This window comes from Toxorhynchites rutilus, chromosome 3 (genome assembly GCF_029784135.1).
Source record: "Toxorhynchites rutilus septentrionalis strain SRP chromosome 3, ASM2978413v1, whole genome shotgun sequence".
Taxonomy (NCBI): Eukaryota; Metazoa; Arthropoda; class Insecta; order Diptera; family Culicidae; genus Toxorhynchites; species Toxorhynchites rutilus.
The window spans coordinates 206,953,801-206,969,563 of NC_073746.1; the positions used below are offsets into that span (position 1 = coordinate 206,953,801).

General features: G+C 39.9%; 2 protein-coding genes across 3 annotated transcripts; both read left to right on the forward strand.

Moving 5' to 3' along the window:
- Window positions 1-78: 78 nt before the first annotated feature.
- On the forward strand, window positions 79-11,647 carry LOC129776711 (iron-sulfur cluster assembly 1 homolog, mitochondrial). The gene is made up of 5 exons (XM_055782509.1): window positions 79-293; window positions 346-399; window positions 460-535; window positions 11,202-11,276; window positions 11,343-11,647. The coding sequence occupies exons 1-5, from the start codon at window positions 216-218 to the stop codon at window positions 11,444-11,446; spliced, it is 387 nt and encodes a 128-aa protein (XP_055638484.1). The 5' UTR covers window positions 79-215; the 3' UTR covers window positions 11,447-11,647.
- Window positions 11,648-13,655: 2,008 nt separating this feature from the next.
- Window positions 13,656-15,013, forward strand: LOC129778179 (uncharacterized). 2 transcript variants are annotated; one of them, XM_055784918.1, is made up of 5 exons: window positions 13,656-13,768; window positions 13,943-14,079; window positions 14,134-14,394; window positions 14,452-14,502; window positions 14,554-15,013. In XM_055784918.1, the coding sequence occupies exons 2-5, from the start codon at window positions 13,966-13,968 to the stop codon at window positions 14,635-14,637; spliced, it is 510 nt and encodes a 169-aa protein (XP_055640893.1). In that variant the 5' UTR covers window positions 13,656-13,768; window positions 13,943-13,965; the 3' UTR covers window positions 14,638-15,013. The 2 variants fall into 2 exon arrangements, with proteins under 2 accessions (XP_055640893.1, XP_055640895.1); XM_055784920.1 differs by having other exon boundaries at window positions 13,751-13,888.
- Window positions 15,014-15,763: the final 750 nt, after the last annotated feature.

Sequence of the window (15,763 nt, forward strand, 5' to 3'; positions counted from 1 at the left end):
TTTGACATTAGAACGGGACAACAGCTTTGCCGACATTGGTGGTCTCTCTGTCTTTCGCCAAATGTTTTGAAACAGGTGGAATCGGTGGAATTGAACTGCCAGAATAAACGTCAAGTGATAATCAGCTGGTGTTCGATTCGAAGAATTTCGTAACAGAGCAATTGTTTTGAGCACATAAATACGAAAGTTAGAAAATTATTGTTGAGAATAGTGCAATGGCTTCAAAAATTGTGGCGACCGCCACTGTGAGAGCGATGAAAGGTCGTAGACCTATCCGTGCGGCACTGACTCTAGTAAGGTAAGATTCAATGAAAATTATGTTTTGATTCATTTAGACATTTCTAGACCCCGGCTGCCGTTACACGAGTAAAACAACTGTTGGAAGGAAAACCCGAATATGTATGATTCTAAAGTTATTTCGTGCATAACCCGAAGCATATCATATTTGTCTTATTGTAGATTGGACTGAAAGTCGGAGTGCGTCAAAGAGGATGCAATGGGTTATCCTATACGCTAGACTACGCTACTAGCAAAGGTAAGAAATTTGTTTATATAAGAAGGAGCACTCGCTTCGCGTTGATGGTATTGCGCGTGATCGTTTTTATTCTCGCGATGGATTTTGGGGAAACACATTTGAAAATATTAATTATATTTCCGTATCAGATAAATATTCTATAATAGCCATTCATAAATAATGGTAAATCAGCATCTGACCATAACTCAATAACACAAGAAACGAAAGAACAAATGATTATCTAGCGTTGCTTTCCACATATAAGGTTGGGGAAAAAGAAATGTATTTCTGATCGAAATTTGATGCTTTATTTAACATACTTAAAATTATCCAATATAAGCCAACATAAGTCAAATATGCGTCGTTTTGTTCGCAAACTTGTTGCCATTTAGAAGGCAACTTCATTAAAGCCCCCCCCCCCTCATTAAAACCTTGCTCCTTATTAGCAAAAACTCAGATCACTTGGAGCCATGTCTGGACTAAATGGTAGGTGCAATAGGACATCCCATCCGAGCTCCCGTAGCTTCTGGCGGGTCATCAAAGATGTGTGAGGCCGAGCGTTGTCCTGGTGGAAAACAACACCATTCCTATTGATCATTTCTGGCCGCTTCTGGTCAATCGCCTGCTTCAAACGGTCAAGCTGCTCACAGTAGAGAACCGAGTTGAGGGTTTGGCCATAGTTGAGCAGCTTATAGTGGATGATTCCCTTCCAATCCCAACAAACACCCAGCAAACCCTTCCTGGCCGTCAATCCGGGCTTGGCGATGGTTTGGGCCGGCTCATCTTCTTCAAAAATGGGTCGAGTTCGTTCCGTTTCAGCAGTGCATCGCAGGCGTTGATTCGGTCTAAAAGATTTATTTGCGTCAACTCGTGTGGCACCCATACATCCAGCTTTTTTTGGAATCCAATCTTCTGCAAATGGTTCCGAATGGTTTTATGGTCTATACCCAGTTCCTGGCCAATCGAGCGAGTGCTCACATGCCGGTCTACTTGGATGATTTCAACGATTTTATCGGTTTTCTCGACGATTATCCTACTAGTACGGGGTGTATCTTCGACAGCCACTACACCACAACGAAATCGATCAAACCAACGCTGTGCTGTGCGAATCGTTACAGTATTGGGTCCATAAACTACACGAATTTTTTCGGCCGCCTTCGTTGCAGTTTTACCTCGCAGGTAGTAAAAACGTAAAATATGGCGAATTTTTTGCTTGGTGGACTCCATCTATAACTTAAGACTGAAAAGGACAATCACAACACTGTCAAAACGACACTTGTAGCACAGATTGTCTTTTTTAAATAGCCGTATAATATGACCCGATGCGATAAGTACAATACAAGATATGTTTAAGTGTTGCCATATATTGACAATATACGACTTTTTTTTTTCCACCAACCCAATATATTCATCTGGCCTTTGCGCACAAGAAGCAACTCGATTTCGATTTGAAGCAAAAACGCTCATCACCGCAATTGGAGTATGCAAACACCAGACGTCAGGAGGAATATCAACGCCAACCTCTTGGATGAGCTCTCGGTCTTAAACGACGGCACGGATACTTTCCGCAGAGGCACCAGCAACACAGCCATTTGATGTTTCAGTAGCCAGTCTTAACTTGGTGGATAAGCTAGAGTGGAACAAAGCCGATGACCTTCATGGCAGCGACCACCACCCGATAAACGTTAGCTTCAACGGCTCGCTGACGCTAACGACTCGAAGACCCAGACGGATCTTCGAAAGGGCTGACTGGGTAGCTTATCGAACAACCTAAGACGTGCTGCTAACTAGGGACAATCCGATCACAACGCCACGAAGCCTCCATCTCAATAATGAAACCCACTCCGGGCAAAAAAGCGCTGCATTGGTGGTCCGTGGACATCAAAGGGGAGGTCAGGAAGCGGAGGAAGTTCCTCCGTGCGGCTAAACGACTACCACGCGGATACCCTATGAAGGAAGCTGCCATGAACAGGTACTGAGCGCAACACGGTACGGCGATTAATCCGAAAGGCGAAATTAGACAGTTGGACTTGTTTTCTGGAGTCTATCAACGAAAACAAGTCCTCGGCGGATCTTTGGCGTAGAGTTAACAACCCTATTCTTCAAGTGGACGATATAACCCTCAGCGACCCGGTAGATGCTTCGAACACGCTCGGAGAATATTTTACGGGACTGTCCTCTATCTCCGAATATCATCCCGAGTTCATACGCCGACAGGGAGCGAATACCACACCAGTCAGCAACTTCGAGATTCCGGTGAGCCGTTCAAATAATCCTTCCAGCCGGAATTTCACCATCGAGGATCTTTTCGTCGCCGTACGTCCTACGGCACCAACATCTACTTCGCGACCCTTGGATAGCCGAAGCCAGCAGGTACCGTCAGCACATGGAGATGGTTGTACTGGACCTGGAAAAGGCGTACAACAGAACATGGATTCCGTTAGTGCGGAAAACTCATCTGCCAGAGTTTTTCGCACTAACGGAATCCATGTTCTGTTGTTAGGGTGTTGATGGTAAACTATTTCAGTTCATCAAGAACTTCGCCACACACCGAACCTTTGAGATCAAAATTAGGAACATCAGCTCCCAAGTTTTCCACGAGACAGGAGTACCTCAAGGTTTCGTCCTAGCCGTCACCCCTTTTCCTCGTCGCCATGAATAGCCTAGGGGTGTCTTATTCGTCTATGCGGACGACATTTTTCTGATAGCAGTGAGTGACATCCACACGATTCCACGCAATAGAATACAGGCAGTTACTAACGTCATCGGTCGGTGGGCGGCCGAGAGAGGACTCAAACCTTCAGTGCAGAAGAGCGGTCATATTATGCCATTATATGCAGAGGCGACGCGTGACCAACTGAGCTACCTGTTCAATTTCATTTGCAACATTAAAATAACAGTATAATTGATCCGTCGAACAACAAAAAAAAGTTCTTTCAACGGATGCCGTTGTATTAGGCAATGTCAATATAATTCTGGCCAGCCGTTTCGGAGATGGTTTGATGCAGGTTTTGGCCAACGATAATCGGAATAATGACTTTAATTCAAAAAGAACCGTCAGCTTCTTACAAAACTTCGCTTCATCGAATTTCGAGTGGTATGGAATAATCATTTTCAAATTCACAGTAGGTAATGCGATATCGAAGTCGGCAATTTTTTTGTGATTCCACAAAGCGACGAATTTGTATTCATCTTGTTCCTTAAACCGTTTCGTCATTTCGTCAATAATTTTGTCTGTAATCGATTCATATAAACGACGACAATTGATGACGTTACTGTCAATCATAGTTTCTCCAGATACATCAATTGTATCTTTGAGCGTACTATCGGAATGATGACCTGCTTTGAGCTCCTCTGTAGAAGCAATGCAAGCCTTGACGATACGCACAAATTCTACTACGTTTATTTCCTTTTTTTGCAAAATTTGATAAAGAACATCCGTATGTGCAAAAATATTCGAAAAAAGTTTTAGCAAGTATACAGTGTTGAACTCAAGCATGAATGCGTGAGGACCTCTGGATGTAGTAAAAGTTTCAGCATCAAAGACACTGTCACCAAGCTAAATCTCACCCAAACATTCATTGATAGGTGCATAATTCAAATCATTTATTTTTTGTTATTTTGGTCTCCATAAATTGCTTCAATGTCTCGCTGTGTTTTGACGACTGCGAGAAAAATGCCGCAAGAGATGAGATCGTATTGAAAAACCTTGACGTTTTCTTGTTGTTTGTGCACGAGTGAAGCAAAACCATGTTCAATACGTGTGCGCGACAGTGAATATATCCAGTGAATAACCAATGTTTGCACACCAGATTTATCTCCGGACATTACAGTAGCGCCATCATAGCTCTGGGCCACAATTTTGTCAGCATTAAGACCAAAGTACGCAGCTATTTCATCCACATGTCCGGCCAATGCATCGGAGGTTTTGAAACGTAAGCAATGATGATGATGATGATGGATTAAAGAGACTTTAAACCCTGGGAGTTCATTCCTCTCTACAACGTAAGCAGATATACGTGTACTATTTGTACCGGGTTCAAGTTGTCGAATGAACAAAATCGATGAAAACGCTTGAATTAAAACCACACATCAACGAAGAACACCACCACATCTACAGAAATCATGAATGAATTGGTTCGTTCTTTTATAGAGCTCTTGCTACACATACATGCAGAGCATATGTTGGGCAAACATAATTTATTTACATTCGTAGCTTCTGTGCAGCAGAAGCGGATTCATTATCAATCGACGTTATTGTAGATGATTTAAATATAGTTGCAATCTCTCTATTAGCGCGAAATATTTCATAGAACTAACATTAACTTTGTGAAACAGTTAGGCAAGCTATTTACCGAACCAGAGCTTTTGTGTGACGCATATTGCTTAACTTACTAGCACCTATTTCGCGATGTTCATTTGACGACTTTCCCACTAGATTTGAATCGAAAAATAACAGGAAAGGATTATCAGCATGTTCGGGCCTAGATTCAAGACACAGAGGCTAGAGCTTACGTTCGAATGTTTCCTTGTATTTTCCATGAATTAGCCAATTGATAGATTTTCTTCGTTTCCGATCATTATAACCATATTTATTTTCCGATCTTATAACCATATTTCACTTCTACGCAGAGCATTCAGGTACCCGAAAATCATATCTGAGGGTTGGTTGATCTTTCTGGCTGAATATGTTCTTAATTTCAACATAATCATCTGCTTTTTTGGCGAAAATAACCACCGATTAAGGATATCTTCATACGAATATTCATTATAGTTTACTTCTTCACGAGACCAGGGCAAAAACCACAAAGCCTAAATGGGAGCACACTTTACCTAATCCGGCTACACAATCGCAATGTGCGATTTGCATTGTTTCTGTGAAACTTTTTGAATAATCAATCTGCTTCCATTGATATGGATCATAGCCATAACAGAAATTTCTATTTTTCTCAGTGTATATGGCTTTGACGCTAAAAGTAAATATTTTTATGTAAAGAGACATATATTCGCATGTTGTTAATATAGTGTAGCGCGTAATTTCTATAACTATTCCGCCAAAATAATTATTTAAACAAAGCTCAATCTCAATCAAAATCCTATGCAGCGATCTCTTTTGCCTGCCCAACAGATCACTAATACATATGCACGCTGCAAGCGCCATATTTGTATCATGCTCGCTCGGGGTGTTTGGTGCTGTGTACTCTCGCGGCCTCGTGCCCTCTCTCAAATTTTAATGACGTCAGGAATAGGAAAAGAAACAGAAAGGGAAACGATGCAACTACGAACAAACACTGAAGAATGGTGGTGTGTATTTTCCATCGTTTGCAGTAGTAGTGATCGTTTCATACTTAGTTGACTGTGTTTGCCCTGGGTTTGGATGACGGTGGGTTCAAATGAATGTTTTGAACCCGGTAGTCATTACTGTTTATTTCGTAGCGTTAAAGCTGTGTTGCGCGCGGGTTGGGGTGTATTCAAATGTAATTATCAGATTATATTCTTCACGGTGGGTTTGAGTTCCACCGAAATAGAAAATATAATAAGGATATTCGGCATAACATGGAAATCACAAAAAAATACCTTCGATAATTCCTCATACATGTTACAAAAATGAAATAATATACATTTTATTCTGAGATTGTCTACCTGTCCTATGAACAGTTTGAACAGGCGGACGAGACGCCTCTGATTATATGCGGCCCCAGACATCAGGACCCCACTTCCAGGATCCAACTATACAAAGTATACATTCCTCGTCGAAAACCTTAAGGATCCTAAGAGTGTTGGTCGACTTAGTCGACAATCTTAGCCAAAGCTATCATCAGCAGCCGCCTCACCTATGGCCTCGAGCTGACGTGTTTGGCCGGAGACAAGCTCCCAAAAACTCTGACATCGATTTATAACAAGGCACTACGGACTGTCTCCGGCCTCTTGTCATCAACGCCAGCTGCCTCTGTCTAAGTTGAAATTGGAGAACCTCCTTTCAACCTTATCATCATCTTGGTCATCGTATCTAGGACTGACAGTTCTTTGTCGAAAACCAATGGTAGGGGGGAGACCCACCTGACCACCCTTAGCAACACGATCCTGCAGCGGGTGGTGCATTCCAACCTTCATCCGGCGGCAAAACAATCCTGGTTTAGGAGCGATTGGAGGTTCCCAACGACTTTCGTGGAGAAAGGTATCGGGAACATAAACCGGTCTGCCAGAACATTTCAAGGCCATTATAGCAGCCCGTCTCCACGAAATCAGGTATACGGACGGCTCAAAAGAACCATCAGGAGTTGGATTTACGGTAAGCGACGGTAACAACAGACTAGTTTCCAGCAAAAAAAAAAAATTGCAACTGCAGGGTTCGAGGAAGTAAAACTGATGCGAGAACAACGAATCCTGACTGAAATCGGTCATCGCTCGGTCTCGCACGACTTCAACGGAGGACCTTTCCGACTAATCTGCGACCACTGCCAAATCCACAACTCCGTCGAACATTTCCTGTGTGGTTGTCCGGAATATGACGATCTGCGAAATCTCTACGGAATCTGCGGGAGTGTACGAGATATCTTAAGCGATGACCCAGCGAGAGTAGCAGCACTTTTTTGCTATTCAAAAGATGCCGAACTATTCTTCAGGATCTATCGCATGAACAATGGTTCAGCCACGAAGATCCTTGTTCCTTCCTCTCCATGATGAAGGAGCATAAGAACACATCGGCATCTTCAACGGTACGGTTTCCTCTCCACTGGCCTGGAACCATGGTCCGAGGACATCCTTACCATCTGGTTCAGCAAACAAGTGGCAATTGGCCAAAAACCAGTATTTTTTTGTTTAATTATATTAAAAATATTTCAGTGTGTCCTTTTTTTTTGTCCTTGAATTTTGTTATTGCAAGGTCAAATTTATGCAGTCATTTTATGTACATTTAATGTTAGTTGTTGTTCCTTGCGGCAATGTCTACTGCCGTCACTACAGAGGCGAATCAGCCCAGTTTTCATTGAACGATGATTGCGATTATCGTCTGTGCTTGCGCGGAAAAGCGCTTTCGAGATTTTCGTACAACGTTGCGAAGATGCTGCAGCTCGGATGTCCAGCAAGAATGCTGTCTGAACCGTTTACGAGGAACAAACTGATGCAGAATTTCATACACTTTGTCATAAAATAAACATACCGTTTCGTCTGTATCATGGCCGTGGAAAATCATGTCTCAGTTTATAGCGGAAATGATAGTGTTCAGCACCGTAAAGTCGCAACGTCGAAAACCGTAATTGTCAGTTTTATCCAATTTTATCTCAGCAAACTGCATAGAAAATTCATCAACGACAATACAAAGAACGAATGCCATGTACTATAGACAGTCGAATTTGGTGTCGAATAGTGTTAATTTATTTCGTGAATTCGTTTCTCTTATTCCCTCATCTCTCCGTTGCTTCCTTCGACAGCCAGTCGAACGTCAGATGCAGTCCCTGATTATAATGCACAACGCTACAGTACGTGCGGCAACTCTCGGTTGAGACAACCTTGTCCCATTTCTACATCCCTAACCTGACCCATTCCTGACCTGAAACCCTCAAAATGTTACCCTTGCTAACCTCGTGTAAACCGTGAGTAATCGGTCGAATCCTGAACGTAGAATTTAGATATAAATATGTATAAACAAAAATTGAATCGGCGGCTCCGCGAAGCTACTACGATTGAGCCTGGTTGCTTTGACCATCAAAAGAACCTTGGATCCTTCGGTGAAAGGAGGTCACAATCACACATACAGATGTATCTGTAAAGGTACAGATTATTTCGATTTTTTCAGTACAGATTCTGTACGGTACAGATTACAGATTTTCGTCCTAATGTACAGATAGGTACAGATTTTTTTATTGGTAAATTTATAATACGTAGGGTTGGTCAAGCAGATGAGAAAGAGATTAGATTTCAATGATTCGAACCATACTCCCAATCTAACAAGCATCAATGTAATAATGGAATCATTTTTGTGTCGCTACGATGGGGATTTACAAGAGATTGAGAACGAATACCGTGCCCCAGAAGAGAAATTGCTCCGTGATAAAATCACTGTTGCAGAAAACCCACATATGCATGTTTAGTGAACAAAAATTGGATGCCTGAAAAGAATTGAATTTTGTCCGCACAGATGAGAAAGGTTTTTTACCCTTCCAGTGCAGATGAAAATGTGGCAACAGTGGTCACAATGATGATAGCTATGGAATTCAGGAGTCTTCAAAATAATGATAGGAAAACTGAGTTTTCTATCTGTTCTTCCATTATCTGGTTAGACCGAACAGCGGAGACAGTTGATTGATCATTGTTGAGCTATTTATAGAACAGCAGCTCGATGTGTCTTGCAGAGCAGTTGTATGGATGAATCGATCTTATTTCGATCGTAGATCGATCTCCATCGCTGATGATTGTTGCGTGGACGTAGTTATTCTGTAATAACACAAAGATGGTCAATGAGGGCCCTGAGTTTTGAACTCGCGATCGATCGCTTACTAAGCGAACGCGCAACCAATGGCTGCCAGAGGAGTTATCCCCAGCAAATTTAAGTTCATTTTCGTTGATAAATTTGCCAGGAAGTTCTTGATTGGGCAAAGGGATGGACTCGAAAATGTAGAAGTTGCTCAGAGAGCTGTAAAGCTACGTGTTTGTTGAGGGTGTTCGAAAAATATAAAAACAGGAAGTGGGTTATATCTATGGTATAACCGCAAGGGTGACGTAGGACTATCGTTGATTTAGAGATCATTTGTATGAAGTTGAATCTGAATTCATTCTGAATGAATGAATATTTGGAGAACTTCGAAAACGAGAACGTTACGTTGGAGGCACAAGGTTTTATGCATCCAATATTGGATACGGAAATATCCTACTGATGGGGAAGAATAATCTTCAGAAGCTATCCTGTTGATTGCGATTGATTGAAAAATCACAAAACCTAATGTATTTGGTCACAGTGTTACATGGATAGAAAACATTAAAATAAACTCTTTCATATGAATGTAATTTTAAATTCCCAGAGGAACTGGCAGATTATTTTCAGTAACGATTAGATATTTCCACATTTTCCTCGATACTGGAAGCCCACCAGTGGTTAATGCTAACTCGATAACCATCTGTTAATAGCACTTGATTGAAACATATTTGGTCACAGTGTTACATGGATAGAAAACATTCAAATAAACTCTTTCACATGAATGTATTTTTAAATTCCTAGAGGAACTGGCAGATTATTTTCCGGATCTTTTTCGATCCAAACGGAAAGAATTCCGTGCGTGTATGTGTGTGTGTGTAGCGGCTGCTTCGAGATCTTCCCGGGGAACCGTTTGTAGCATCACTCTCCTCCTGATGGATTCCCTTCTGGCCTAAGGTGCACAAACAGGCTCTTGGTGACACCGTTCATCCGCGCTTTCATGATAAATGAAGAGCTTCACCACAACAGCGACAACATGCTCCAATCGCTGTTCAATTAGAACTGAGTGGATTTCCGAGCGGCGCTCGCTTATATATCGATTGGTGATTTCAATAGCCTATTTTCAAAGCAAATTCAAGACTATTGAAACAAGTTTTTGGATCAGAAAGTAACAAGTATAGAACGCGTAGACATTTTATCTTTCGAATGAAGTGTTTATCATACCATTTCGTTCAGTTTTTTAGGAGCTATTAACACTCAAAATCTCGGTCTTCGGCGTAACGCTTTCGTTTTCGAAACTTTGATTTTACACCCCGGTATAGAAATGAAAGACGTAGTCCTACGTCAAAAAGGACCAATCGTACGTTGATGTATTCGAGTGCTTGGAAAATTCGCCACTCCTGACTAAGCTGACCTTTTCAAATTAGTTGCCTGCAATTTCGTCTGGAATACAAAGAAATGTTAAAAGCACTGGCTTTCATGTTCGTGAAGCAATAGCCGTTGACTATCCTGTAACAAAAGCAGCATCTTCTCTTGATCATTTTGACTTTGGCTACGATTAAAAATGGTCTGTAAAAACATTTGAAACGCTCATAACTATATTGATCGATTTAGTGTTTTTTTTTTTTGAGCTCCAACAGTTAAAGCGCCAACTTTAAGAAGGTCTTTTCGATTACTATTTTTCATCAGGAAATAGTCTAGAAAGTAACTGGAAAATCAGGGAATATCAGAGAATTTTTTCCCGGTTTTTGAGTCGACACCCTGGATATACATCCGGAGGCTTTATTTTGCGATTTACGATTAAAATACTGCAGCACGATCGCACGAGGCACTTTATGTTTAATAATTTTAGGTTATGATTATATGCTCATGATTTTCTATGCCGGCTACGACAAGGCGGCCATCTCAGCAATCCCTTACAATATATGGGGTTTTCCATTAAGCCTTTCTTCAAGCATGGGTGACAACTTTTGTTTATACTGAGTACCGTCATGTATCACACATAGGAGCACCGTTTGGATTTGTGAACAGATTCACTAGACACTAAACTTATTCTAGAAAAAGTGTGAATTGATATATTGTTGCATAAAGTACAAGATTAGTATACTTCTTTGCTGTGGTGGCTGAGGGCAGACAAACGATCGCAAAGGGTTAAATCATTTTTTGTATCATTGGCCAATCCCGTGATGCAACTGGTACCGTGATTCTAAATGAATCAAGCTTCATTCTCGGAACAAACTGATCTTTTAATGCATTGTTTTTTTTCATTTTCAGAAAAAATGGACGAAGAAGTTGTACAGGACGGCGTCAAAGTGTTGATTGATAAGAAGGCTCAACTATCATTGTTAGGCAAGTAGTTTAAGTGTCGATGTGTGTTTTACAAATTTGTAATATTTTTCTTTCTCTCTCTTAAAGGAACAGAAATGGACTTCATAGAGGATAAGCTGTCGGCGGAGTTTGTTTTTAATAATCCCAACATCAAAGGAACATGCGGATGTGGCGAATCGTTTAGTATCTAAAATTTAGAGCGTGATTTGAAATATCCAAAATCTAAATAAACGGGCTGCTCATTTATTGTGCTTCATTTCGTGGTTCGAAGCAAGAGTCGACGATGCTTATAGCAAACATAGTTTATATGTATTTATTTCTATGTAATAGTTTACCAAAAATAAGAAAAGTACAAGCAAAGTGTGAAATGTAGATACAATACGTTTAATTTAGATACTCTGTAGTCTTGTTGCATATATAATGAAGTCTCCTAAATAAATACTAAGCAGTACCTAAAAATTATGAAAATGGTTTACACTATTTTTTTTGTCTTACGGTTTTCTAGATTCAGGTACATACGACAAAAAACAGAGGGTTTTTGGATAAAATCCATCGACAATTAAAATACGTTTACGACTGCGTCAATATTTCCAGACTGCGTCAATATTTTTCAGGCTGCGTCAATATTTCCATCGCGTTTCAGACAAATTTTACTATATAGGGTAACACGGGGTGCCCCGCATTAAATTTTAATGTCCAAAAATCATCTCTTTTATTTTATGATATATTTGGTAGATTGAACCTTTATATAATGATTATTTATTGAGAGAAAACAAGTGTAGCTCAGTATACAATGTGACATTTTTTATTTAGACCGTATTGGTTTGGAAATATTAGGCGATTTGCTTAGGTGGTCCAAATTCCCCCCCTTTTACCCTAGTTATAACATCAATGAGAGCGAGAAAGAGTGCAGATTTTCTGTCCAGGTTAAGACATCGAATTTGTTTTATTTAATTAACTTTTCAATTCTTTATTTGTTTTATTCGTTTTTTAATGGGCTACATTCGCAGACAATTCGGAGGATTCGATATTGTTCGCGCGATACCAATTCAACGTCGAACGAGCATGTGACATGATGCCAAATCAGGACAGAAAATTGTCCAGTCTGTGTGCTTTCGGTTGAGCAGTAGCACACGCTTCTGAAGACATTCCTTCCGGTAAATCTCGCCATACATATTCCCGAGAGGGAAACGGAGATGTTTTCATGCCACATTAAGGCTAGGCTCAAATTGGGAAGCATATAGCGCTCGTAAGCGAACACGAGACTATCAACACGACTCATACGTGCCACAAACGTAGCGTGGTGGAGCGCATATTGAGTCGCAGTTTGGTGTAAATAACGTGCCACTCGTCTACAATATCTGATTCACACAGAGTTGCGCGATATATTTATTTACTAATACAATAATTGATTGTTCACCAACACAACCACCACAACCGGCACGACCAGCACGAGAAACTGCGGTTCAACCACAGCGTCACGCGATTCGTGTCTCACGAGCGTTCTACCACCTCGCGTCATCTGGCCAATTTAAAAAAAATACTTTGACTTTGCTTTATCTACGAATCCAAGAATTTTACATTTCTTTACGAAACAAATTTTGCTTTAAATCTAGTAAACTGAAAATATTGACTTGAAAATGATACATAATACTAAAACTAATTCGATTTGAGTTCGAATATTCTCGAAACGAGTTACTCGTTTCGAAATACGCAATGCCACCCCAGTACTTTCTTCTCGCATTTTTCACAAAAAATATCTTCTATATGTCTATATGTTGTGCCCCAGAAAGAGTTTTGTTGTTCATGTTAACGTAGGTTTCATCATCCAAGATGTCATCGTAGAAAACAATCTATTTTTATACTAATGCTACTTTGAATATCTGGCCATTCAAGAATATACAATTAATTTATGGTTTCTTCTATTTTAAATTGATGAGTTCTAATAGAGTCATCAAAATTTCCAGCAACTTCAGTAACAGTACATCCCTTCTTTTGAATTTTCAAATAAATTTTTACAACGATGCTTTCAATATCAAATGCCAAATACTCGATTACATTTTGAAGATGTTCATTTGAAAATAATTTATTGAAAATCAAAAAAAAAAATATTTTTAAAACATACTGAAAATACGGTACAAATTAACAAAAAGACATGACAAAAAAATTATCGAAAGAATGGCACCGTTTCGTTCAAAACGATACGTTTGGTCAGCCTAATAAATCATCGAGATGATGGTCAATGAATCATCGGTATTATTGACCGAAATAATGATAGGTACCACAAAATTGGGATATATTTACTAATTATTTCTCAGAGTATATGCTAGCTCACCAATGTCGTCTGAAAAGTACCACTCCTTTGTTTTGACAGTTGTTATGTCGACTCGGAACAACCGTATACTAATTGTTTATTTACAACGTAACGATACGCAAGCGTAAGCAGCTTGAGATTTCGCAGATACATTATATGAATCAAAACGTATTTGGAAAACAATTTAACTTACATTGTGGTGAGTACAACATGCACAATGAGCGCTGGCTAGATCCATTTCATTGAATGAAATTGTAATTACTGGCGAGACTAGAAACTTCAATTCATTAATAGGCGTGTCTGTCGTCACGTAGCCATTGTAATGAATTTGTCGACTGAATGAATAATTTTTTTACTTAATTTCGGGTTTTAGTTTTGTTTTAGAGAACCGTGAAAATGGTCTGGTTGGAATCCTGTTGGTCTCCTTGTATATGGACAAATTCTGTCAAAACTGGAAGCTATGCGGTAGCAGCATACACTGTAGCAATATGTATAGTTTTAATAACAATGGTAAGAATCAATTAGTAATGATGTTATAACGATTACGCTGAAATATCCTTTCAGACTTCGTATATGTTGGCTGGGGGTGATTCTTCCCAGCTGTATACACCATTATTTGAAACAGATATTCGTGACTCAATGCAAGTGATAGGAGGATTATTTATTGCCTATTTCATATTACTTATATTGTCCTCATTCGGAATATGCTACTCATTAAAAACTACGACCCGAGGCTGGATGCTGCCCTGGCTAACATTATTTGGCATAGGCATATTATTCCAATTAGTGTTTGGTTTATGGTTGATTGGAGGCTATTACATTTATGTAAGATTTCCAATAATCAGTCAAGGGTTGTCATTCATCTATAATTATATATTTCAGCTTCAACAAACGTTTTCCAGCTTAATCCTTTGGCTGTGGATGGCTTACAATGTAAGTGTAAAAATGGATGTTCAAACAACAACTAATAATGTTTTTTTTCAGATTTATTGCTGGATGTGCGTTTATTCGCAGTATCAAATATTCGTTGATATGCAATCTCCAAATATTGAACTGTTGATGCCGTGAGCGTTGATTTTCAAATAATATGATGTTTTTGTGAAGAGTGACAACTTAAAGTTAACATGCTTGAGGATTTTTTTCTTACTGCACTGCACTTTTGCCACTCAAAGGAAAAAATAAGCAATTAAGCAATATAACATTCGTACTTTTAAATTAAATTAGTAACTTACACTGATGAACCATTTGAGCTATAGAACTGAACAACTCGTACCGTCCAAAACTATTGCAATTGCTCTTTTTATATATTTTTAGAACAACAAATATATTAACAATTTATACAACTACATATATAGTAAGTTATGTGTTGAAGACAACTATATTCCACTCGAAATGACATCATTTCGCATCGAAACAATAAAATGAAGTTGTTTTATTCAAACAATGTCTGTTGCTTTTCTTTTATTAGCATATAAGCATCCTATGCAACTTACTTTTTTTTTACTTTACTTATGCGGCAACATTCCGATTATCGAACCAGCGCCGAATGAATTATCGAAGTCCAGTACCGTTGGTCTTGGGCAGCCGTTCTCCAATCGCCTCGAACATCGACGAACCGTGCATCTTTCTTTACAGCATATAACCATCGGGCGCGCGGGACCTACCCAGGAGTCTACGACAGCTCGTGATTCACATCACTGCGTCACATTCCATCTTCCAGTTTACCGCCGAGCATTGAACGCAGAACTTTACGCTCAAATACACCAAATGCTCGCCGATCAGCTTCTTTCATCATTCATGTTTTCAGCAGCTGCAATTCGTCTTTTGACTTCACCGCTCACATCATTATCACATGTCACGAGTGTGCCAAGATATACAAATTCCTCAACCACTCCGAATCGTTCCGCATCCAATTCGACCTCAACATCAACACTACTTGGACTTCCACGCTCTCTACCAGCTACCATGTACTTCGTTTTGGTAGTGTTGATTATGATTCCCGCTTCTCTCTTAAAGGGCCTTAATGCCTCTTCTACTGCCTTATGGTCGATCCCATGATATCGATGTCATCCGCAAAACCATGAAGTATGTGAGATTTTGTGATGATTGTACCGTATAATTACCTCAGGGTCGGCTCTTACCTAGGAACGAGAATGAGTCCCGAATACAACGGAAGCTGTTGGTGATGGATATA